The sequence below is a fragment of the Pagrus pagrus genome (assembly GCF_965226575.1).
Source record: "Pagrus pagrus genome assembly, chromosome: 2".
NCBI classification, from domain to species: domain Eukaryota; kingdom Metazoa; phylum Chordata; class Actinopteri; order Spariformes; family Sparidae; genus Pagrus; species Pagrus pagrus.
In genome coordinates, this window is record NC_140186.1 from 16,774,305 (window position 1) to 16,800,743 (window position 26,439).

At 41.3% G+C, this 26,439-nt stretch overlaps 3 protein-coding genes across 3 annotated transcripts in view; all 3 read right to left on the reverse strand.

Annotated features, from left to right (window-relative positions):
- Positions 1–5,675, reverse strand: part of ank2a (ankyrin 2a, neuronal) — a 95,262-nt gene extending 89,587 nt beyond the window's left edge. Inside the window, exon 1 of the mRNA XM_084340646.1 lies at positions 5,253–5,675. Within this exon, the coding sequence (XP_084196772.1) occupies positions 5,253–5,387 (135 nt within the window). The 5' untranslated portion in view covers positions 5,388–5,675. The remainder of the gene's footprint in view (positions 1–5,252) is intronic.
- Positions 5,676–8,437: 2,762 nt separating this feature from the next.
- hpf1 (histone PARylation factor 1) lies at positions 8,438–13,799 on the reverse strand. Its single transcript, XM_084373566.1, has 8 exons — positions 13,692–13,799; positions 11,845–12,028; positions 10,931–11,117; positions 10,606–10,704; positions 10,180–10,333; positions 9,781–9,868; positions 9,223–9,395; positions 8,438–8,771 (listed from the first exon to the last, which is right to left on the reverse strand). The coding sequence occupies exons 1-8, from the start codon at positions 13,728–13,730 to the stop codon at positions 8,637–8,639; spliced, it is 1,059 nt and encodes a 352-aa protein (XP_084229692.1). The 5' UTR covers positions 13,731–13,799; the 3' UTR covers positions 8,438–8,636.
- Positions 13,800–14,828: 1,029 nt separating this feature from the next.
- pde5aa (phosphodiesterase 5A, cGMP-specific, a) lies at positions 14,829–26,019 on the reverse strand (the record flags this gene model as incomplete). Its single annotated transcript, XM_084381203.1, has 21 exons — positions 14,829–15,436; positions 15,599–15,682; positions 16,288–16,362; positions 16,452–16,515; positions 16,601–16,678; positions 16,778–16,878; positions 17,464–17,551; positions 17,730–17,824; positions 18,979–19,107; positions 19,952–20,098; positions 20,640–20,690; positions 20,795–20,970; positions 21,588–21,733; positions 21,886–21,953; positions 22,050–22,202; positions 22,322–22,411; positions 23,100–23,180; positions 23,317–23,400; positions 24,005–24,674; positions 24,864–25,191; positions 25,932–26,019. The coding sequence occupies 21 exons, from the start codon at positions 26,017–26,019 to the stop codon at positions 15,260–15,262; spliced, it is 2,973 nt and encodes a 990-aa protein (XP_084237329.1). The 3' UTR covers positions 14,829–15,259.
- Positions 26,020–26,439: the final 420 nt, after the last annotated feature.

Consider the following 26,439-nt stretch of genomic DNA (forward strand, 5'->3'; position numbering starts at 1 on the left):
CCTGCACAATCCCATCATACCACTCCCAGTGGAGAAAGACAGATTGGCAGGCAGACACAGAGAGGCAGAGGAGATACAGACAGAGAGGCGGAAAAGAGAGAGATGAAAATGTCAAAGGCTGCAGTGAAATCTGACCTCCTGGCACATCAGGATCTTGGCGTATGGACCAGTGGTGGGGAGGAGTGTGAGGAGGGAGGGAAGGAGGGAAGGAGAGAGGGAGGGAGGTATTTTGGATGGAAATGAGAGATGAGTGGGAATGACAGCCAAGAAGACGAGGAGAAAACCAGGGTAAAGAGTCAAACCCCCGTTTTAAGGCAGTGAGAGGAAGTGAGGCTCTGGAGAGATGGATCGCAAAGATGAAAAGAAGGGGGGGAGGAAGAGCTGCAAAATGAAGGGGGAGAGGGGATGATACAGTAAGTTCACTGGAAGAGGGACCTTCCCCCAAAGCTGGGTAAGAAATAGGTCAAGTTGTCGAGTCCTAAACACAAGTCATCTCATTCATTCAAAATACAGACTCTGCAGGTTTTAAACTTGAACCAGCAAGTCATAACTGCAGCCTGGAGGTTCATAGATTTCAGTTATCAATATCAGACTGCAGAGGACATCAAACCCAGTCCCGAATTGATCTCTGCAAACTGAGCTCTTAAGTATCCACCACAGGGAAGTGGACTGGCACAGGCAGAGGGTTGACAAAAGATGACGCAGTCTCTGTATTGTTCAGACAGAGGAGAAAGCATGACTGTGGGAAGCAATCGCTCAACACCAGCCCAGAGCAGAGAGTAAATGCCCAGTGACACGGGTTCAGTGAGCACAGGGACATGGACACTCAGCCATTTGGCAAAGAAGAAGCTATTTTTCTCCAGGACAATCACACCAGAGACAGGCAGTATTTTTAGACCTGCGAGTAAGAGCCTCACATCACGTTGTGTGCCTCTGTCATTTTCTCTTTTTGTCTCACGCGCGTAGATCTGTTATTTCTGTATTGTGCTCTATCTGAAGATTAGCTTTTATTTCATTTGAAGATTTGAAGTTTCCTTTACCTGCCGATTCATGTTTTGCATCTCTCACTCTTTCTTTCTACCGCTGAACCACCACCAGGTTTGAGTGTCAGTTTACCCAAATCACAGAAACATAGTTTTCCACTTAACCTCGAGTGGTATCCAGTCATACATGTAGGTATATTTAGAGATAGTGAAATGTTCCATCGTGATACTCGTCTGTGCCAAGTTGCCAACACTATGCAAGGGAGTTGAAGGGACATTTGTTTGTGGCTTTCAAAGCATTGAAAATGCAATTAAAACTCAACAACAATGTGGCTTGATGGAAACAAGTCTTGTTAGCGCTGTGAACAGTTTTCATTGGAAGACTTTCCTGAGAAACCATGTTGTTGTTTCTGGAAAGACATTTTCTGTTGCATAAACTAATAAAACCAATATTATCCGCACACTCAGAAGAAGGTAGATATAACTGTATTTTGGAGTACAGCATTACAGTGAAACAATGATGATTATGTCACCTAAGGGATCAAAATGTAACTTTAAACACCTGTTAACCAATGTTTTTTCATATTAACAATGAATGAAATGACTACACGTACAGTAAAGGGAAATGGGCATAGTAATGAACCCACGGAGAGTCCTCACCCAACTCTTTAGCTCTTTAAAGCTTTCGAGCCTGTTAGCTCATTGCTGTGGTTTGGTAAACTGCACACAAATTTGCTTCGGCCTCACTGCTTTCAACAACCCCAATTCCAGAAGCAGCATTGCATGTTTTCAACAAAAAAAGCCCTGATGAAACCGCTGTACTCTGCCTTCCCAGCACCAAACTGCAGACACACAAAGTAGCTGCTAGCTCATAAACAAGGTTAAACATCCTGCAAGCTAGACTCACAGGAGCTGGAGGAAACCCAAACTGGAGCTAAAAGAATGAATGCTAATGTTGCTCTACTATACTTCTGCTGGATTTGAAGGCAAATGTTTGCTTAAATGTTAGGCGTGACAACTTTACAAGTCGATATAATGTGGCGGCAGCGTCGGTCAGCTTCTGTTGTGGAGGGCGTCCTCCTCAGCTGAGCTGTAATGTTAGCTAGCTTAGTTAGCTAAGTTAGCTATCCTCTCATCCATTAGTAAGTGCACACTTCCCTCTGCACAATGATAGCGATAGTGATGACACTGTCACAAAAAGGTCTGTGGATTATCTTGAGTCACTGGGTCATGGTTTCTGGAAAGAGACATTGTGGTTTGTAAGAAAAGTGCCTTCATGCTCCATTTTATTTGATAGAAGGCAGACATCTCTAAGCCGATACCTCCAAAACTTGGAAACTCACACCAAAACAATCTGGATGGATAATAGCACTTCATGTAAGAGGAAAAATACAGTATATTTTTTTCATTTTGGGGTGAATTGTCTCTTTAAAGTCCACCCAAACAGGAGTTTGTACTCATTTTGCCTGACAGACCTCTTGTCTTACACAGATCATGCTTAATTGGCATCGTCCTTGTTCTTCTGTTGCACCTAATAATTAACGTATAGCTCTATAGTCACACTACACTGCACAACGGTGTAATGAGATGGATAAACAAAAAGGTATTGTTGAGTGCTTTACACCAGTGTCAAATTCTTCCTGCAGTCCTAACTCGTCTCACTCTTGGCCAGGGGAGGGTGAAGACAAAAGGAAAACAACAGACAGACCAATCAGTGGGAGTTACTGGTGCCATCACAAGGACATGACCATTCATCACCACTTGTGATCGATCAGTGGGGCCAAGTTAGGGACACTGCTGCTAGAGACAGAACATAGATCTCTGCAGTGGTAAATGATTCTCCCCCCTGCACCACCAAGGTGCCTCAGACGGTTATAAACAATGTGTATCTTCAACAATCCAAAACTAATCCTCTCATGCGCCTTTTCTGCATGGTACATCTGTGAACTTTGTACATGTGTGTAGAAAAATGAACCTCTTGAGAGCGTAGGAGTACAGCAAAAATACGATTTCTTTTTGTAAAGTGAGCATTTACCAGCACTCGACCCATTTCAGCTGCCAAAAGGAATTTCCATGGAGGATACGAAAAGTAAAAAACAACAACAACAGCTTTCATTTAACAGGTAACATCTCAAAAGCTGCTTAGGACCAGATCCAAAACAGGGAGATGCAAGTGCAGCTGATGTAACATACTGGTAAGTGCTCAGAAGATACTGTAAGATCTGCACGTGTGCAAACATTAGTTTACTCCTCCAAAAAAGCCTTCACACTTAACAGAAATAATAAACTTTTGGCGGGGAATTAAGTGTAAGTATTCTTTGTCCGTAAGTCAACTGACTAATCTGCTAATCTTCTTTCTTTGTATGTGAAGGACACGACTGCTCAAATTCCCTCGACGTAACGTGCTCCTTCAATCAACACGTAAAAGCAAGTTTAGATTTTTTCTATGCTGATGATAGAAAAACTCCTGATTACGTCCAAGTATGTGAGCTCAAAGGCCCCACCCTAAGAGATGAGACTGAAATGTGTGTGTGTGTGTGTGTGTGTGTGTGTGTGTGTGTGTGTGTGTGTGTGTGGAGCACTACAGTCCATTACTGAAATCACATTAGTCTGAGAGAGTGCACTGAGACAGGAAACAGCCATCTACCATCTCCTGACTCACTTTCACTGAATACACAAACACATTACACATTACAAGACCAGATCTAGATGCTAAAACTTAACATCCAATTTCTAGTTCATGCCTCACGTTTATGAAAATAAAGGCACAAATGACTCGACCAGCTTTTCTTACTAAGCCTGTGTATGCACCTTAGCAAATAAATATATGTGATGTTTTGGGAGATGTGGAGATGGGAGGAGAGGAGGAAGAGGCTGCAGAGTAACGGCAGCATTTCAGTTCACACAAGGACAGAAAGAGTTACTGGCAAACCAGCCCAACCCGAGAGAGGCCTGAGAGAGCAGGCAGGGGACACACACTGTTTACCCAGCAGTGCATTATGCAGAAAGAGAAGCAAGCAAGCAAACTTTATATCGCATAAGTTGAAGGCTTGTAAGCTACCAATGTTTCACACAGATCACCTATTAAAGGTGCACTATGTAGTTTTGGGGAAGAAAGTTTAATCAGAAGAGAAAGACTTTTTATGCCTCAACAAACTCTCTTTGTTTTCGTGACTGAATAAACTGAATAGACACACTGACCTTAAAGGACAACACAATTTCATACCCTTGTACTTTTTTTTTTATATGTGGCGGACCCTGCCACCTTTTTAGCTTCAAACAATGTTCTCGGGACCTCATTTTCCTCTGAGAACAGCTTGTTTATTCAGTTAAGGACAAAATAAATATTTCTGAGTTTGTATTATTACCTCACTGATATTGTAAATATTAAAAATCTGAGTCTGAATGTCTTTTCTCCAAGACTACAAAGTGCCCCTTTAAAATCCAAAAGCACTGGCAGCGATGATACTGGCTGCAAGTGATGATTATATTCATCATGTTGATGAATCTGTCAAGTGCTTTTTCAATTAACCGATTAGTTGTTCAATCTATAAAAAGTCAGAAAATGTTGAAGGTGACATCCTCAAATGTCTTTTTTTTTAGTCTACCACCCAAAGATAAACAAGAACATTTTCACGTTTAAGCAGCTGGAATCAGATATTTTTGACTTTTTTTTTCTTAAAAAAATTACTCCGACTGATGAATCAAGGATCAAAACAGTTTGTGATTCATTGAACAGTTGAGAACTAATTGATTAATCCTTGCTGCTCTTGCAATCTGTCATGTTTTGGGTAGAAGGGGAATGAGACAACTCTTCATAAGTCATGATCAGGGCTGCTCAGCCTCTGAGCAGTAAAGACTATGTGAACAGTGCACCTCCAGTGTTGCATGTGAAGTTGTAAACATCCCTCACTGCAGCCTGTAATAGTAGCCTGACTGGAGTGAGGTGCAAGTCTGCTGGTGTTTATTTTGACGGCCATAACAACTGGCACAATCGGCCTATTTGGGTGTTATCACACTCCCCTAAGTCTCTTATAAGAACAGATGCTATTTCCTCTGCACACACGCTTGTTTTCTATTAGCAGCTAATTTGAACACAATTTACCGCAACAATCTGAGACAATCTGCGCCGATGAGATCAAGCACGGCAACGCCTTTCACTGCTCCCCCCCCCCCCTAAAGGCGCTCAGCATCAGCAGCGGCTCGTTACACGGCTGACTGGGCCAGTCAATGCAGAGATGAGCGGGGCTGCAGCGGACGGACACCCACCTGCCGTATACGGTTCTGGTGCAGCGGTGGTGGAGGTCCACCCTCGGGGCTCGTGTTGCTCGAAGAGGCCATTTTCAAGTCACTGTCGGAGCCGCCGCCCCTGACAGAGTGACTTTCTTCGGAGCTCCTTGACATCCTGTCTCGGGGCTGACTGCTGCAGCTGGAGGCGGCGCGGTCAGCGAGGGTCCTTCTGCCGGTGCAAGGTGGATCTGTGTGCGGGCCTCAGAATCCAGACGGCTCGGCGGGGCCCGGGACCATTCTGCGGCGGTCAGAGACAGTCTGTTAGCAAACGTGACACAATGTAAAAATCAGCGGGTCTGTCTCCAGGTTGTCAAACCAAAACGAGCGCTCCCTCCGTTCAGGGATGCTCCCCGTGTGTTGCTGTGTGCCTGCGTGTGTGTGAGTGTGTATGTGTTTGGAGACGTGAACGCGCCTCAGATGCGCTTCCCCGAAACTCCGCAGGATCAATGCTGCGTTCACGGACAGTCGGAAATCTCTCAAAGAGCGCTTTGAGTAGGATGATCAGCATGAAAAAAAAAAAGTGATTTGTTGGCAGTCCAGTGGCTGAAATACGATCCATAGGGCCAAAGAGTAATAGCCAAAGTGACAAAGGCTACGTTTTGATTGGATGAAAGTGCCCAGAGTGATGTTTTTATTTTTTATTATAAACAGGCCTGCTACACTGCCACTGTCATATTTTGCTACCAATGAGAAAAATAACCATGCTAAACCTGCTACTTTTAATGAAAAACAGGTCTGTAACAAAACATTTTGCTTCTAGACCATTTCCAACCAATGGCACCTGAACGCACCATCAAGCAGTAGTGTGCTCCTGTTTTGCTTTCTCCAGCCCCCACCCATCACTTCTGCACCAGCAGCAGCTCATGACGGTAAAGTTACAGTGTGGTCCATGATGTCCCATGAGTCACTGAGAACTGTAAAGATTGCTTACACAAACATTGGCTCATCGAAGCCCAGGCAGGCAGGCAGGCAGGCAGGCAGGCACACTACTGGGTTGGGCTTACATAATGTAATCTCCCTTTTAGTATTCTAACGCCCCCACCTCGGCCTGTGTGTCTTCACTGAGCTCCACATTTAATGGAGGTTGACAGGACAAAATCAATAACAATGTCTTGGAGACATTTATAAAACCAGGCAGGGTTTGAGCGGAGGAGGGTGAAATGGAGAAGGAGGTGTAAGAAATCATGTTAAACAGACAACTTGTTTAATTTGTTTCAAGTAAGCTAATTTAATTGAGTTCCTTGAGAGTAAAACATGAAATTAAAGATAAACTGTGTTAAAGAGACTCATTTTGAGTGGGTGTGTTCCCCTGCGTTGGACCCTGTACTTCAGTAAATATGAATTCATAGTTGTTTGACACTTTAGGCAGTGTTTACTTTAGATTTTGTGACTAGGAGCAAATTAAAGAAAGCCACTATCCTTTGCATGGTTTATTTGCTCTTGTATAGTTTCTATTTTTATTTCTATTCTTTATTTTTATCTCATAAGTATTCTCGTTTTTCTATTTATCTGTGCTTAAATCTGTCCCTGAGCTGCTGCCACACCTGAATGTCCTAGTATGTCAACACAATGGACCACATGGAGAAATTTGATTTATATATATATTTTTGTTGTTGTTGTTGCTGTCTTAAAGATTTAGGAGAATATGCTTTTTGGATGATTTTGTTATTGGTGTAGAAATAGGGTTATATTACTCCTTGTTTTGGGAGGAAATGGAAGTCTTGGATTCAAACTAGTGATGCATGGTAAACATCGGCATGATATCTTATCAGCTTGATACTTTTTATTGTTGGCTATGTATCGTTTCGGCTAAAGTTATAGCTCATAAATTGACCTGATAATATGAAGTCAAATTGCTTTCAATGACAGCTGCACCTGGGTAGAGCCTTGTAATGTCGACTAGAGACCCAAACAATATTAAGTCCTTTATTGTTACAGGTAATTATTGGTTAGCAGTATCGGCTGAAAAAATATATTGTACATCTCTAATTTAGATGTTGGTTTCACCCTCAGCAAACCATTTCCTTATTATCCAAATAGAAATAAGACATCTGTGTTATCTCTGTGTGAAAGACCTCGTCTGCAGCTAGATGACAGATAAAACATAATTGTACACCCTGATGTTCACTCAGAGAATGGTGTGTGACAGATTTACTGAGTAAAGTACAGACTGCTGAAGTCACAAATGGCGCTGGCAAAAGTCATAGAAAACAGAAACAGTGTACAGCCTGTCATCTGCATTATTAGTCATTATTCTACTGATTGTGAAAAACTACCTGAACAAGGCTTGATTAACAAGGCAAAATGGGAAACTGCTGAAGGGGGCCCGAAAGACCGAGAGTTTACTGTGTGCCAGGTGCTTATTTGATACAATACAAATTTGTGCCACCAAAGTTCAATAGCTATGGAAGCCCTAAAGGGCCATGCATTCATACATTTTATTTCCTCTGTTTTCCCGTGATAACGAGTTAATTTCCTTTGTTTTCTCGAGATCTCGAGCTATTATCTCGGGATAATTTTCTCGTAATCTCGAGATACATTATCTATTACGAGAAAATTATCCTGTTATCTCGGGAAAACAGCAATTGTTATTTCGAAATAATAGCTCGAGATCTCGAGAAAACAAATGAAATTAACTCGTTATCACGGGAAAATGGAGGAAATAAAATGTATGAATGCATGGCCCTTTAGGGCTTCCGTAAAAATCAGCTAGCTCCGCAACTGGATTATTATGTCATCTTGTGGCCCTATCAGAGGGGCCAGTGTCTAACACACATGGTGGATTTTCCTAAAGTTGTTTAATAAAAATCTGTGACCAACTGTGCAGAGTTGTGTGTATTGCATTTGATGGGAAATGAGCGCTAAGTTTATCATAACTATGAGACATGATGGTAGAGGTATATCTTCCACAAACACCTGATAATGCTTTTTTTTTGTATGCAACACTGCCCTCTGTTTCTGCTGCAGGGTATCACACTCAAAACACAATACAGTCTATATGCCATGTTTTAAGATTGCCTACAATGGCAGTGGCCAAAGCAAATTGTAATATACATCCTGCCTTGATATATAAAAATGGAACTAAGGTACAGTAACAATGGCGTAAAATAATTATTTCAAGGAGCCATCAAGATCGCCTCAGATACAAATATCAGACGAGTAAATATATAAAAAATACTTTATTAGAACGTCTACCTTTTACAAACAAGATATCATTGAACTGGTACCCAATGAATGACAGCAGCACCAAAACCACCAAGAAACATTAACAATGACACACAACAGAAGACAGGGACAAATGGTGGAGAAAAGCTTATAAGAGCTAGAACTGAAGTGAACTTCGGTGTCTTTTTTTTTCTTTTTTCATTGTGCGGAGAGCTGGTCCAGGTCGTCATGGTTGCGGCTGGAGAGGTGGGCCTCCAGAATTTCCCCAAACAAATTCCTCTTCAGCAAGCTGTAGGCCATGGGCAGGAGCTGCTTGACAACCTTGTGGAAATACTGGAGGGAGTCAGGAAACCAAAGATTAATGATTTCTTCTTAACTACTCTCTTTGTATGGCCTAAAGCTGTTTAAAGCAGATTTTTTTGCGTTTTTCTGACTAATACGTTGTGAAACAACAACAAAGCAATTAGATAATGCTTTGTGATTTACTCTGTGCAATAAGTACCTGTAAACCCAAGAGCACCTTCAACAATGTCTAATGAGGCACTGAGGAAGCACTGTGCAGAACTGAAAATACTATAAACAATCTGAGAAGAGATTCATTCAGCAAAACATGCATTTTCATAGAGGAAAGTAGCCATTATCTCCGCGTCTGAATATTTGGTTTCATACTGTGGGCCTATATTTAAAAGATCGGTCAGGAAGCAGAGAGTCAGTGGGTGTAATCAAGTCAAATCTCTGAGCGTGCATGTTGAAGGGCTTTCATGCACCACTTTATTAGACTCACATGAGATCCGTAGCAGAAGAGGTCTATTCCTAGCTCATAACCCATGCCGTAGTCACACTCGTCGTTGGCAAACTGAACAAATGTGATCATCTCCTGGAGAGGTCCAAAGGCTTTGACCCGCTCTTCATCATTCCGGGCTTCAGCGATTGCCTTGCAGATCTTTTTGAGACCAGCTGGATCCAGAGGAGGGACAAAAATAAATCAAGTCATCACTCATAGGTTAGCTGGAATTTAATACACTCATTAAGTGTTGGAAATAAAGAATCCATCACTAGTGAAACACAAATATACAACTATTATATAATCTTTTAAACAGGCACACTGTAGTTATCGGTCTCTTTTTATCATGCTGTGAAAAAATAAAACCACCTCTTCCACATTTTCAGTCTTAAAAATAAATCAAGCTTGTGTATTACACCACAGCTTAAATCTGTTCTAGATCAGAGTGAGCAAATGAGCTCATATCATCAATAGATGAATCAGGGGGAAGGAGACAAATGAGAAAATTGGCAGAGACACCTTTCATAAACATCAAGGTGTATTACTGTACCAGCTCACCATCTGTTTCTGGTAGTTCTCTGTATCCTACATCATTCTTGTCTACGGGTACAATGATGCCGGCACCGTGGAACGTCTTGGTGACCACCTATGGTGAGATGGAAAGTTTCTTATTACCAACTAGTGTCAACTTGGAGCACACTTGGGTTGGACATATATTTGGTTTTGAACACATGACAAGAACCACTTCAAAATGATTCAAGTCTATCCACTGTGTCTATACAAATGAGGATAATTAAACCCAATAAAGACCGTGCTACAAATGCTGGGTATAACTGAAAGGTGTATATTATATGGTAAACATTGCTCTACAGAGAATTGAATTGAAATACCGCAGTGGTTTACAATTGTTGTACTAAGAACAAATGAACATGTGAGGTAGAAGTTGGTGCAAGTTACCTTCTTGTCTCTCTGCTTCATGCCTTTGGTCTTCTGCTCTAGAGACAAGCCCAGTGTCTCTGCTCTGTCTCTCAGCCGTGTCTCCAAGCTTTCAACTGACTCTCCCTCTGCTTTCTTGCCGCCCCTCTCTTTCCTCCTCTTCAAAAGGTACCGGCTGATGAAGGAGGGAACAATGGGATCAACAGTAGGTAAGATGACATGCATGGAAGGAGAAAGGAGTCTATAATGTAAATTTGATCATGTACTAAAAAACTGAAACAAAACTACAAATACCAGATGAACAAAATAGCAGCCATTTTTCTAACGACTTGTACAGATTATATTTTGTAGAAGACAGTTTCTTTCATTCTGAAATTAAAACTTTCTACCTTCACCTGAACCTGATTACTGGTTTCTGTATGGTGAGTATGTGGTGTAAGTACTCACAGGACAGCAGCAAACACGTTGTCTCCCATCTGTGTAATAGTGTAGCCTTTCTTTGCTTCATTTTCTCCAACAAACGAAGGGAGGGAGTCTGGAGTATCTCTGGTGAATTTTGGAAGAGTAAATTCAGTAAATCAGAACTTCTCATGTGGATAGAGTTACCACTGTTCCCATATTATCGACCCCTCACTGCTTAGATTGTGTCGCTTGTAAAGTAGCTGTTAGTAGGCTAAGTCAAGGCCTCTCAAGTGGAAGCTACAATACTGAAACAAAAGCAACTGACTCAGCACAGATCCAACACCATTACAAACTCCAGTGTGTTATGTACCTGAAGTAGCCAATGTGATGCTTGGTGTCCTCACTGCCCAGAAGGATGGTCTGAAACTCTGGTGGGTCATAGAAATACCTCCAGTGAAGGTGGAAGTTGGGCTGAGGATTCTTGGAGTTTTTGTGAGCTCCTGCCAGTATTTCAAAAGGACCAACCAGCTGCAAACCCAGCGTGTCTTTCAGTGCACCTACATTGATTAAAACAAATAAAAATAAGATATCAATAAAGAAATCAACTGACAAACAGACATCACTGAAACAAAAAACACTGAATCAAATTCTTGCTGTACCTTCCCTTTACATTTGTCCTTTATAATCTGATGTAACTGCTCTTTTTTAAAGATATCTGTGCAGATGTTTGCTTAATTTGAAAATGCCTCAGAGGGTTCATCTTGCTGAGCAATAAACTACAGCATAACTTTAAACTAATATAACATACCTTTTTGCTGATAATTAAACTGAAAATATTCCATCATTTTCTGGTTAGTGCATTTCAAATGTTTGTCACACAAAATTTGCCGCTGTCTGTTTGGGTGGTGGAAATCATGTATTAAGAGAATTAATTAAATGGTTATTGGCTGTCAGAAGTTGTCCTGCAATTATGTTAAACTTACAATGGAAAGAACAACTCCCACCCATGAAACTGCTTCTCAATGCAAAACTGGCAAATAAAATGGCACCATCTAGTGTGTGTGTAAAGGCTGGTCAGCAGGTTTCTTTAAATGTTGTATTTTTACAGGTACTCTCGAACACCATTTGTGCATCCTGCCCGTCAATCCAGATTTTCCACTGGCTAAGTTTGAGTTCATCCTGTCTTCTCTGTCTACAGAGAGAGAAATTGATTAAATGTCAGATGCACCCTCTATCCTATCTGTATTACTGTAACAAGATACACCGTTAATGTACACAGCATACCACAGGGGCTTTCGGGACAGAGATCCTTGCAGAAGTCCCAGAAGTGGTACAGATCTTCTGGCATTTGAAGCTTGTAGAGTTGCAGCAGCTCATCACGCTGATCTGAATCCACCTCTGACAATGGCACGGCTTCGGATTCATCAGTACGGGCTTTCTTTAACTCCCCATTGCCTGTAGCCGACTCCTAAAGAAATGTATTATAGGAATTATAAACACTTTTTACTATGATGACAACAGGAATTTAGCCAACAGAATTAAACAAGGTGATATCATTTCATTTGGATCACTGAGGATTCAGATATCTGGGTGCTACTCCTACAATCTCAGTAATACCAGTCAAACTATTAAAAATATATATATATATTTCAAATCAAACCACATACACTGTAGGTAGACTAGAATGATCCAGCCCTTATTTGTCTTTGGATAAAAGATCAGCATTTTGTTTTGCAAATATTGTGTAGAACATCTTAAAAATGGATCCAAGCACAGGAATTGATAACCTGTGTAGTATGTTCATTCAAATAGTATCTTACCAAATGGGAAAAGATGCAGTACTCCCAGTCTTTTTTACTGCACAACCTAACCGTCCTTGTAACAAAGTAAATATGTTAATAAACTTTTACTCTTATTTACAAGGAAAATTATGTTTAAAGTCTGTTTAAAGGCACCTTTTTCTCATCACTGTCACTCATGGGGGGAAATGTTGGGTCTTAAATAAATTAATCAAGCAGTACAGTTTAGACCTGCTCAGTTTGAAGAGTGTCATGAGATGACTTTTGTTTTGATTTGCCGCCATACAAATAAATATTGATTGATTGAGTGATTAATTGGTGTCTCTTTACTGGTAACAAATCCAGTAGGAAAACATGATGGCAGGTTTATGATTGAAGACGGTCCTCTTTTTGAACATCCCTTATCTTGCCAAAGAAATTCATCTGTCCCAATAAAACCCCTAGAGATTATCACCTTAACTCAACGGTTAACCAGCAGTCCCACTGGTTAAACCTTATGTATTCAGTTTGACAGCATTTGTGTGTTTATGTGCAGTAACATGCGAGTACAGTTTACACACGTGTATAAAATCTTTCCACATTTCTAGTGTAACAACATAAATAAATATATTTGTCTTACTATTATTTTTACCTTAGCTGCAATTTCTCCTGCTCTTCACTATTAGGGTTACACATCTTACATGATACATAGTGAGTCTCACTGTCAAGGTGATTGTGTTTTTGTTGTCTTAAAAAGATCATTATAGCCCTCATGAAGGTAGTATTGCCTGCAAGGCTGTGTAATAGCTCAGTGCTCTCTGTTTTGACCAGGCAGAAAAAGTAAAGGGATGGAGGACACATCTTTGTGACACAAGTGAGAAGTAAAATAAGACAAAATGCACTCTGCTGTTGCCCTTAGGACAATGATTTATGGCCTTTGTGGGATCAAACCACGAATCAAATCAAGACACACAACCGTTTACCATCCACAGACCTAGCTTACAAACGGTAAGTTAGCTTAATGCATTAGTTATGTCCACGTCTAAACGCTGCTGACTCGTGTATTGCAAACAACATCGACATAACGTGTTAAAGACGGCTGTGAACCACACGACAGCTGTGCACGTCAGTGAACAAGAGGCTTTGCGGTACCAGTCATCAGTGCTGCTGCCATGTTGTCGTCTGACCACCGCTGCTCAGACAGCGTGCCAAACACTTCTGCCCGTAGCGTTTCACCCAAGTTGCTTTGTCGCCATTATACCCACACACAGCACAGCTGCTTGCCTGGTACAACACGGCAGAAGACGACCGACCTGCAGCCCAACCGAGGTAGTGAAAACAGGGTAAAATTACCTGACTGGATTTGGGTTTTCTTTTTGCGCGCCCTGTCATTTTCTTCCTCTTGTCTCTCCGCCGGCGTCTTCTTCTGCGGAACAAAATCGGCTGCAACGGTAAAGTGCACCACTGCCCCCCAGAGGCCGTGGCTGATAACTGCAGGATCCTGAACTTAAAAAACCCAGCATGTTTAATTGATGTGAAATTATTTTCAGAGCCTAATTTTAAAGGCCACGCTTGTGACTATAAAGTAGGCCTAATTATCAAAAGGAAATAGCCATGGGGATCAGTGCGAGAGTTTATGTCAGATAATATTCTCAGCTTTTCTGATATAAAGACCAGATTCATTCATCACAATTTAAAAATCATTACGGTTTGTTAAATAAAATATCTCAATATCAGCACAAACAACAACAACAAAATTTCAGTGGCAATGAAAATCAATAAATGTGTTAAACAGCACTGGTCTCACAGGGTGAAATACACCCTGAATGACCAGGGTTGGTAAAATAGGGCTTTGTTTATTTTTTATTTTGATTGCTAATGTGTTTTTCACAAGAAATTAATAGCAATTTTGCTAATATCTTCCATGTAATGTGTCCCAGTGATTCCACATCAATACCGAAAAATGTTACTAGACTGGAAAAATATGACACGCATCTTCCAAATGGGTTTTAGTGCTTTTTTCTATTCTATGGATAATTTCTGTAAGACAACATTGTTTTTCTTTACAAAAGCCTCCATGTAATTTGACCAGGGTAGCAAGCACTAACATCCAATAAGAAGAGGTCTGCTCTATTTGGCCAGTGCAGTATAAATTAATTACCAACTGGCAATCAAAATAAATGTGCAACAAGAGACCAATTTAAAATTATGTTTTTTTCATCCATGTAAGTAACTCAGCAAGAGGTTACTAATAAAAACAATGGTATTGTGTAACTTATTGATGAGGACCAGTGAAGTAGTAAAGCGTAAGGGCCTGACCCCAGACTGTAAACATTTATTAGCACAGTGTAGCTACCAAACCTCTAACACTGCTAACCTGTGACCTCGCTTCATAGCTGTTTGGTCTCTGACTGCATGTTATTCAAAACAGAAGATGTCAATAATTTTGAAATAATTATTGTAAAAAAAGACATACATTAGTAGCCCACATCTGAATATATATCTCAGCTATGACAACGTCAAAGTACATAGCAACATGGAAACTCAGTTACATGTAACATAAAATCTGGATATGCAGTCATAAAAGTCAGCACAAAGAGTACAGAGAAAATGCAGATACAGTATGGTAATTATAATTTTCTCAGCTTGTGCCACTTCAGTCCTTTAAAATTTGACTGTTGACAGGTTTCCCATTGGACCTGCTTCAGGATATGCTGGAAGAAAACTGCAGCACAGCCTTTATTAGTCAGGATTGATGTATTTCCCATTAACATATTTTGTTGTCAGGGTTCTGATGTGACACTTAAGATGTGGCAAATATTCAAGTCAAGATCCGTTCAAGTGTAGATGGAGAACAACAGGCCAGGTGGCTAAACCTCCTTTTTGATTCCAAAGCTGTGTCCTCGTCTTACGTCCTGTCGCTATTCCTCTGTCTGTATCTCTTCTTGTTTCTTTTTATGTGCAGCCAGCGTTACAATACTACTCTTTTCGCTGTTTCCTTCCTTTACTACTTCCTTAGCAAGATGCAGCCAGTTGTCTCTGTTCTTCTTACAGCCATTCAGCAGTGGGGAGCAGGTGCCAAACAGTCTTGACACAGCCTGAGGGAGACAGAGTGATGAGTGGAGTGAATTTAGAGTAGATGATAAGAAAACAGGACAGCAGTAAGAACAATGTTGTGTTTTCTTTCCTTACTAACATGCACACATATACATACATGTACCATCTGCATGCATACATCCACACCTGCAGAAATAACACACCTTGTAAAGGGGGTAACAGATGTCATCGATGTATTCCACTTGCATGTATGGTAGTCGAGTGCTGTTTTCTCTGTCCATTATGTCCTGGTGTAAGAGAATGTAAATGCTGTTAGAAAAGGACGCCAGATCAGCTGTATGTGATCAAACACAGTATTATTTTTTGGTTCTCAATGTACAGCCTGGGAGGAAGTAACAGCCCATAAGAACACTTTGTGCAGTCTGTATGAAGAATGCTTGGTATAAAATATTGCATTCAAAAATGATTCACCGCATAAAGCAAGCTGCAAGCATTTCTCTATTCCCTCTATAGTGTTATCAGAGGGAGTTACCCTATAAGGTTTGACATCTGCTAGATTGGTGTAATGCTAGTTTAAAGCGCCCTTTAGTTGTATAAGTTCAACAGTGACAATTAGATTGTGATTAAAACATGCCTGAAGGACTCTTTGATACAATTTCATTCTTATTGAACTTCCAGAAGAGTGTGAAAAAATCTTATTTTATTTGATAGTTATGATGAAAATTGAATGTTGAAATTGAATGAAATTTTTCTTAAAAATGATGTTTTAAATTAATTAGGCTTCATGAGGACCCTCGAGCCAAGGCAGGCCTCCTTATCTGATGTTCACTGCACAAAAGTTTGAGGACCAAAATGATGTATAACAAGTCAAAATCCCACTCGTGGGACTTACAATGGGTTTGATTTTGAACTCTTCTCTCTCTTTGTCCCCCTGTGCGAAGAACTCCGTGGCAACCAGGTTGGCAATCTGTTTGCAGGAGGAATGAGGTTAAGGTTACAATGAACTCAAAATAACTGATTAAATGTCCACATGAAAACTGTTTGTGTGAGACCTACCCTTTGTTGTTCAGGCCAAGGCTTTGTGATCGCAGAGAGGTCGCTGGCTGTCATCAACATCGACCTGTGGGGTGAATAAATCTCTTAAAGAAAAAGCTCCATCATAGATATTGTTATATGCGCCTGAGTCTCATTCATTGGATTCTCACCTCAGTAAATCTCTTTGCTTCTCACTCTTCCAGCTCATTCTGTTTTTCTTACAGAGAGAAAAGAACTCACTTCGTCTCCTAAAAAGACAAGCACAGATAAACAAGGGTATCGGGGGGAAACAGGACGTACACAATGCTTGACCTGCAGCTACATTGACATTTGATGTCTTTACATACTCCATGTAGACGGTCAGGTCAGTGGCGAGGATTGCCCTTTTGATCATGTGTAGTACAGATTTGTGGTCCTCTGTAGAGAGGCCGCTGAGAATCTGACTGCCCTGAGAGAATAACAGAGTAAAGTAAAGGCTTTGACTCAGTGACCACCAGATATACAGCATGGCATAGACAAAAGCTGCCTGTTAAAAGTTTCACTGTGTAGGAATAAGTCACATATAAAGGGCTTGTTCTAAGGTGATGATAACACAACAATGCTTACTTTCAGGCAATTATACACAAATTAAAACAAATAGAAATTCCATTTCTGCCAATAGATCCTAAATATCCTTAAATCCTACCCAAGAAAGAACAAAGATCGTGTCTATAATTGGACTTACATATAAAAAAGAATAAAGGAAGACCACTTAAACTGAAATCTGGTGCTGAATATCTGTCTAACATTACAGCTTCTGTCATTTTTTGAAGAAACGGAAGTAAAATGTTTAATTTAAAAATGAAAGAGACAGAGAAAGACGGATACAAAGTCAAAGTGTGATGACTGGAGAATAACACTAGATTGTTTTGGACTGGTTGAAGCAGATGAAATAGGTAGCAGGGGCAACATGTGGACATACAGTTGATAGTGTGCATACACAGGTGTATATAAGTTGAGATAAAAGAAAAGAGTGTACTGTTGCTGTACTTACATTGTTGTTTAGGATGAAGAGACACAAGTTGTAGTGGTGGTTTTCAAGGGACGAGTGTCCATACAGCTGAGCTAAAGGCTGCTGACTCCTGAGGGGGAGAGAGAGAGAGAGAGAGTATTTTGGCTGAAGAGAAGGCACTGACTGATAACTGATAATTGACAAGATAACCAGTATAATACTGGATAATCATACCGTAAATCTGATAAAAAAAAGAATGCGTAGCCATGGATTAGATGACTTCTTATGAAAAAGAGTGGAGGGCTTACCTTTCTATGTAAGAGTTACTGACTCCTCTGTGGTCAATGTCATGACTCAAAGTGGCGATCATCAACGCTAAGATCTCCAGACGGGAGAAAATTGTCTGAAATACAAACAGGAGAAAACAGAGAAAAAATGAGATAGAAATAATGCTGAAATGTTTTTTCCTTTCTTCTTTACGTGAAAGCCTGTATAATTTTGTACATATTTGCAGTCGATCAGACAAGGAAAGAAGGCACGCTCGCACATTCAGCGTTTTTTGTGTGACCTCGAGGCTTTGAGTGAAGGACAATAAATATTTCAAAGATTTTCGCTACCTGTTAGAGATATTAAGTAAAACATATTTTAAGAATGAACATAAAAAGTATAAAACACCTGACTGAAAAAGCTAAGAAAAAAGAGGCTGATTTCTGTTCCGCAGGATGAGGTCTTATCAGATCTTGACCCATGAGTGACACAAAACATCAAAAGATCAGGCCAAACCCAAACACATAAATATGAGCCTCCAACTTTTAACAATTAAAACTAATTACCATGAATACCTTTAAATCATACAAATGACAGAGACACCAAAGTTCACTGTCAACTTATTGTCATTCAAAATCCAAAAACGTGCAAAACGCTGACACATCAGCCAGGATAATGTGTAAAGTGTCACAGCACTATTATACACAGTCACAATTAATCATGTACATAGGCAGACGTAGAGACTGACACAAGTGAGCGGCAAAGGTCACCTAAGTAGAGAACTAGTCTGCTATGTGATCCCCATGGAAAGCCGTTAAGAGGTTTTGTGGAGGTCTGGGATTAATCCTACTTCAAATAATTAAGAGTACTCTGCAGTCCTCGAATGACTTCAGACTTAAACTTTAGCTAAACTTATGACAGTCAGATGAGACGATACTCATTAGATGTGATGCACATGTCAACATACCACGTTCCACATAGACAGTACCTAACTTCCGACCGCTTTTAAAAGCACTACTTATGCTAAGTGGCCACTATAGGACTGCTCCGCTCCAACCATGTTATGGAAGAATTGGCAGGTCAGGCATGTCTAAACCCTGATTAAGCTCTTCATGCCTGTGTCGTTTCATAAAAGTCAGCATGCAAAGGTTTAGGATGCAGAGGAGCAGGGCACAATATTTACAGGGCACGTCCTGAAACATGCTAGTTTGCCGCAGTTAAAAAAAGTTACAGTATCATCTTTGTATATTTGCATTTTGAGCAAATGAGCAAAGACACACATGTACTGACCTGGAGTTGGTCAGTGGCCATGAGCATAGCAAACATGCTTTGAGCAGTGCTCAGTGCATGGCTCCAGTTGTGATAAGGCACGCTGTTCCTGTAGCCACGTCTCACTGTCAGGACCCACTGGCAGAGACTCTGAAAGAAAGAGACATACACAGGAGAAGCTTATTGCATCCACTTGAGAAAAAAAAAATTGCCCTATTTTTCTGAATTAACAAGACACCTCAAAATCCCAAGAGAGGCTCACACTAACCTGAGAGCTTGATTTCATGCCCTGTCTGCTTAATTTAACCCAGTTTAATTTTGGTTTGGATTTAAGACATTGGGAGATGCTTGTGTCTTTACGAAAAAGACCGCAAACTACACACATGGAGGAAGCTATCCTTTTAAACACCTATTTAATGTTGTGTTATATTATGTATAATGTGTGTGTGTGTGTGTGTGTGTGTGTGTGTAGTCTTGTGCTCAATCCATAAAGCCACAACAGCTTACTACAATGATGGTTTTCGTTTCTGTTTTGGAAGTTGAAATATTGGTCCTGAAGCAACATTAATTATAATGTCGCAGGAACAACATCAACAGAAGTAGCGAACATACTGACATCACAATAGCATGATTGGTCAGTCACAGTGATCTTCCTGGAAAACATTAATTAGGATTTCCAAGGAACAACACCAACACGGTGATATCAGATGCACCAGGTGGCCTCCAGTGAAACCCCTGTAGTTGAATCATCATCATCAGATGTAATAACTCCACACAAAACAACAATAACAACTCAATCCCCCCAAAAAAGATTTTCATAGAGGCTCATTAATCTCAGTGATGATATTTAAAGTGGAATACACAACCAGACAAATATAAAGACTGCATGTTTATTGTTTACTCCAGGTGGTATCAGGGTCAAACGACAATGCTACTTTTCCCTATCAAAAAGACAATTGTTGTCATGGCGATTAATTATTACCAGCTCAGTTACCTTATAATCAATGTTAAAATCCTGCACCAATTTCAGGTCCAGGAACATCCGAATGGTAGCCTGACTGGTCAGGTCTTCTGCCAGACCACAATCAGAGAAATTGAAGTCTAGAATATAAAGTGACTCAGCAGAGGGAATAGTGGCCTCCTAGAAGCAGAAGACAATAAATAACAAGCATTGAAATAAACTGTGTACGGGCACAGAGCATTCATCCACCCACAAACACATGATGTCTTTTTCTGTCTCTCGCCTACAAAGCTTACGGGCAGGGGAATCATCTAGGTTTAACGTGGGTGAGGAGGTTACATCGCCTTTGCCACTGTAAGAACAGTGATAGCAGCTAATCAAGAGCTTTAACTTAGTAGAACATAAGCTGTACTTTTATTGAAGCCATTTAATCTGAACTGCAGAAATAAACTGAGCGGTGATTATAGGATGTTGTACAACAGACAGGATGACAAAACAATAGGGAGAGTGAAGGAGGATGGGTGGTTAAAGGGGTGGCTTAGAGGAACTGAAAAGGGAGGATGTGGAGCATGGTGAAGGAAGATTAAAGAAAAGGGAAGAAGATAAATCAATTTGCCCTCTTTCTTGAAAAGATGGCTTATTATTAACATAACAGGAGCTGTAGCAAGGAGACTGAACTAAGAGACAGTGATCATTTGTACCAGAGAAAGTTAAGAATCACCTGCAGTGCTTGGACCTCCTGCTCTGCTGCGGTGATGTGGTATGCAAGAACCTGTGAGAAGAAGCGTGAACACACATACTTGTAACATCTGAACATCTGGATAGCTTCATTTGACTGTTAGCTTGAGATGTGAGAAGTATAAAGGGGTTACCCACCTCCTGTGTGACCTCTATACTGGCCCTCCGCTCCTCAGTGATCTGCACAGCCTGTGCATACTGCAGAGCCAGGCCGCAGTACACTGCCAGGTCCTCTAGGAGGCGCTCATCATATCTGTTAAAGGCTTCCATGTCATCTGAGTCTCTGCTCCTTTTGTTCATCAGCTGGCACACCGCTGTGTGACAGTAAAGAAACGGATTGTTGTGCAGTAACGCGTAAAACATAATAAGTCTGTGTGTCAACTTAATGTAGATACTGCATGTCTAACCAGAGGGGAGCAGTTTGGACTTTGGCTGGAGGTCCAGGCCTAGTTTGTGTAGGAACATTGAGGATAACTGCATCTATATATATCCTCTGCATTTTCAGGACATGATCTAGTAGCAGTCTGTGATTTGTTAATTTTTAACAGGGGGGAAGGCGCAAACCCTAAATCAGTCTGTTGCATACTAAACTGGATCTACAATTAGGGTCCTTTTGGTCATGGTAGTTGGCATTTTAAAACATAAAAGAAGATGAAACTGTCAAAATATATCAAACAATAATTTGGCCCCTTGGGGTCAAGGACACCCCGTTGAAGACCCAGGCTTTAACTAATGTTTTCCATCACACTGCCAGCAAACATTTAACCTCCCTTTCCAGCTAGGTGTCGTCAAAACCCAACAGCATTTTGTATGTTTAGTGTTCCAGGCATGAATGACTGCAGAGCGAAGCCCAGAGTTTGTGATCCGACACCATGAGTATTCAGACGGATGAATAATGTATCATGACTGTTGCCATTTATAACAGACTCACCAATAACATCTTCAGATTGCTCATTTCTGACAGGGCAGCAGATCAAACTCATCGATTCCCCAGAGCTCTCCGACATATTAAGAGTTTCCATCGCAACCAGGGTTCGAAGGGCATATGACGGGTCAATATCGCTGATGTCACGCTCCCTGAAAAGAGACGCGGAAGCCAGTTACACTAATGTGAGATAAGGGAGACATAATTTGGTTAATGTATATAAGCAAGACTCATAACATGCTAGCTATCAACCAGGTAATAATACTGATTTGTCTTTATCAATAAAGCAACATGCAGGCAGAACCTTCTATAAATCTGGCACGTTGACCCGAGCTCTTCACACTCCAGGTGGATCACTCTGGAGAATGAAACCTGAAAAAAATAACACATGAGTCTTAGAAAATACCCCACATTAGGATACAATAGGATGGACATTACTAAACAAAGTAATCAAACAGGATAATGCACCTCGCCACCCACAACTAATGTTTGGTCACCAGGGATGAAGATGGTGCAGTACTGAGCATGTGTGAATGGCATGATGGTGGCAGCCATCTTACTCAGCAGAACCTCAAAAGAATGGTGCTCCATTGACAATACCTGTGCCATCTCTATCAAGGCCTGACACACACACACACACACACACACACACACACACACACACACACACACACAGATTGATTAGATAACATACATACGTAGAAATAAAAAGACTTCATATTGTTCTCTGCTGTTGTTACCTGACTGCGTTTGGCCTCTTGTCTTGAGCTCTCATACAGCTGAACATTATCCAGGACCATCCCCAGCACATCCATATGATTGGACAGCACCTGGTCAATTAAATTCAACTCAAACTTAACTGAAGTTTATTGCAAGCAGATGACTATGAAAATCTGCTCCTGCTTTCGAAACCTTACGTAAGTAAAACTAAATGTAAATATTATCAACTAAGCGCAATTAAAGTATCAAAAGTAAATGTTCCAAGTCAGTGTTTTACTATCATATATGATGCTTTTGGATTAATAGCAATTCAACATATTCTATAAGACCATCATATGTTTGTAGCATTGCTCTCCTGTGAGAACCATGTATCTATAAAAGGCAACATTTCATGAGCTGAGAAAAACAGCCCTGCTCTCACCTTTGTGTCAATGTGTTTACAGCTAATCCAAGTTTTTTGTGATATAGTTTGTTTAGTTTATGAAGTTTCTCAACCCCTAAAGGAACATTTCACCATTGAGTTTATAAAAAAAAATCAAAATAACTAAATTTGGAGATATGTAGTTTTCACTTGATAAGAAGTGAAATTGTAATCTGAAAAGTGACTTACTAGTTAGTAAGTTACTTACTAAAAGTGGAAGTCTAATGTTGCATATCATGAAAAGTACAAATACCTTGAATTTGTAGTACATTAATTGAGTAAATGTACTTAATTACACCGTAGCACTGGAGATATGAATACATCAAATTAAATAATATAGAGAGACAAAAAGCCCTAATATTTTATTAAGCCCTCACCTTTTCATCCATGTTGGTAAAAACAGAAACTGATCCATCGCAGCCATTTCTCTTGTTGATCATTACCACTATACCCACCACCTGTCCACAAAAAACAGACATATTTTATTCTATCAACAATAATCCCACTGAAAGTTTCATTGGAGTGAGTTTATAACAGGAAAAAAATGCATTAATAATAATAATTCTTGAAATAAATGAGAGTTATGAATGTCACCTCCTCCCGGTGGTTCTTGATGGGAATGCTCAGAACTGTCCTGATCTTTGATGACTGATCATCATCTACATTGAACCTGGGATCCTGTGGAGGAAAACCTTTAAGTTACCACTGCAGACAAGCACATCACTAGCTTGTTTTTACTGAATTGCGACAAATTTGTGTGTGTGTGTGTAGATCACCTGTAGTGCACCCTTGTGTGTATTAAGAACTTTATGTAATTTGGCACTGCAACACCTGCCCAAATTTAACTCCTGTCTGCTTAAACTATCTGGTCGGACATATCCGGCTTTCTTATGAGGAACTACCCGTCCAGGCTCACGCTAACTGGGGATTACCTGCTGTGCAACCACGCCAGGTGTTGGCACTGGTCGCTAATCACATTGGCGTTAAGGATGAGGATGTGCGGTTTGGGAATCTCCTATATGTTCTTAAGTATGCTGTGTCATCATCCTACTTTGTAGGGTGTGTGTATGTGTGGGTGTGTACAACGATGTCTCAGAAGCCTCTAAAGATTAGAAGCAGATGCGTCATCAGGGATTCCCTCACACAACCCCACACTCCACATGACCATGTCATTATGTCAAGAAATGGAGGACCCGCTAAGTGTACAGTCCTCCTTCTTTGTTTAAAATACCTGTGACTGAGAACAAACAAAAAAAAACAGAGTGTCAGTTTGTAGATTTACCTCTGATATGTCTCTCAGGTTCATTGGTGACCCTGTAGCCAGGACACATCCCATGATGCTCTTCACCAGCTCTAGGTGTGCATGGCTGCAGAGGTTGCCTTCGCTCAAGCACCCCACGGCTGTCGTGCCAATCACCTCCTCCAAGGTGTTCCTTCCACTGCAGTCTTTCTTCACCAGAGAGAGACAGCTGCCCTCAGCAGCCAGCAGCTCCCCAGCATGCAGGACAGCCCCCTGGCAGAGCTCTGCAACAGAGCCCATCCAACTGAGACCTCCTCTCAGGAGCTCCATCATCCATGGACAGCACTCACCCTGGCCACAGGCTGCCTTTGCACTGGAGGGGCGCAGAGGATGAGGGGAGGGAGGTATTTCAGGGGAGCCAGGGCAGACGGGAGACAGCTGATGGCAGGGGGGGAAACAGCAGCGTGAGGAGCGGAGAGAGCAAGGGGACTGAGTGCCCAACACATCTGGACTGGAGCGATCCGTCCGCTCTGGGTTGGTGAGGGGCTTGAGTCTGTCCATTAAGGAGGAAGTGTTCAAGTGTGAGGTCATGGGAGCGGAGCCTCTGCGATGATGATGATGATGATGATGAACCTTCATCATGAGCAGGTCAGAGTGGTCAGAGCTGCTTCTGGGAAGCTGTGGAGACGTCTCTGTCTGTGGACAACTGACCCTGAAAGTCACAGACGAGACAGATTAAACAAGAACAAGCTTCTGAAGCCACATTTTCTTGGTTTACACTCATTAAAATAAACATACAGAACATCCATTAAGTCGTTCAATCATGTCGGACTTTTAAATTCATCTTATTTATAAGTTCAGCAATCAGTTGTCATCAGATATAGTGCAAAATAGATCTTACGCGGAAGCTCTGCGTAAAAAGTAGGCCCTCGTGAAGTCGGAGTGGTCATCCAGCCATGCCTCCACCTGCTCGCTTTTCATCCCGTCTCCGAACCTCCTGCGGCGCGTCTTGGAGCGGGGGCTCCACTGCGGGGAGAAGAACCAGCCCATGCCTCTCACTATCGGCGGGGCCGTCACAGTTTCCTGGCGCAGGGACTCCTCTGCCCCAGCGGCGCGAGGTGTCCCGGGAGTCGAGCTGCAAGCCTCCATGGACCCCAGGCAGGGCATCCCCTCGCTCAGGTAAAGCGAGAAAAGGTCGACCAAACTCAGTTTGAATGTATCCGAGTTATCTAGGAGAAACAGTTGCCATGTGGGGTGATGTGGCAGACTGACGCTGCATGCGGGAGGGCAGAGGGATGGCCCTGGAGGAGCAAGTGGAAACGATTGCGTCAAGGTAATCCCCTGACCTTTATTTAGACGATCTGGGGCCACAGCAGGTTGATTCATTAAAGGAATCTGATTAAACAGATGGAGCATGTTCAGTCTCGCGCTTTGCTGCAGTGTGAAACGACCGTTTTGATGCTTTAGGCAACCTGAAGAAAGTTTAAGTTAAGTATAATTACTGCCTATCTGTTACCTCATCATTAAAACTTAGACACATTATGGGCCTACACAATCACTTTGTAGGTTTCATTGCACATAACCTGGGAACCATCTGCATAAAAAGTGAAGAAAAAGACACAGGTGTGTAGTGAAATAAACAAAACGACTGCCTATCAAGTCTAAACATCACAGTTTTGCATTGTAAGGCAGGCAACAGTTAAGCTCTTAAGTATGCTGTGTCATCGTCACACTTTGTGAGGGAGTGTGTGTGTGTGTGTGTGTACAAAGATGTCTCAGAAGCCTCTAAAGATTAGAAACAGTTGCGTCATCAGGGATTCCCTCACACAACCCCACGCTCCACATGACCATGTCATTATGTCAAGAAATGGATGACCCACTTAATGTAACGTCCTCTTTCTTTGTTTAAAATACCTGTGACTGAGAACAAACAAAAAAAAAAATTGAATGTGTCAGTTTGTAGATTTACCTCTGATATGTCTCTCGGGTTCATCGGTGACCCTGTAGCCAGGACACATCCCATGATGCTCTTCACCAGCTCTACTGTAGGTGTGCATGGCTGCAGACGTTGCCTTCGTTAAAGGAATCTGATTAAACAGATGGAGCATGTTCAACTAGGGCTTTGCTCCAGTGTGAAAGGACCATTTGGTGCTTCTGAAGAAGTTAAGTATAATTACTGCCTGTCTGTAACCTCCTCATTAAAACTTAGACACTTTGTGGGCCTACACAATCACTTTGTAGATTTCATTGCACATATCCTGGTAATTGTCTGCATAAAAAAATGTACAGGTTGTAGTGAAATAAACGAAACAACTGCCTGTCAAATCCAAACATCACAGTTTTGCGTTGGAAAGTGGGCAACACGTTACTTTTTATTGTATCAGTGCTGCTGGTTCACTTCAGTGTGACAGTGTGTGTCTTTAAAAAAAAAAATTAGGTTGTAAACACTGTGAGTAGCATTATATGATAACTTTGCT

Bases quoted from the DNA above. Each gene is read 5' to 3' on its own strand.
- hpf1 (XM_084373566.1), bottom strand. From the start codon at position 13,730: ATGACAGGGCGCGCAAAAAGAAAACCCAAATCCAGTCAG. The intron at 12,029-13,691 runs GTAATTTTACCC...ACATTTCTTTAG, and splicing joins GAAAACCCAAATCCAGTCAG to GAGTCGGCTACAGGCAATGG. The intron at 9,396-9,780 runs GTGAGCTGGTAC...CTCTGGATCCAG, and splicing joins AGAACTACCAGAAACAGATG to CTGGTCTCAAAAAGATCTGC.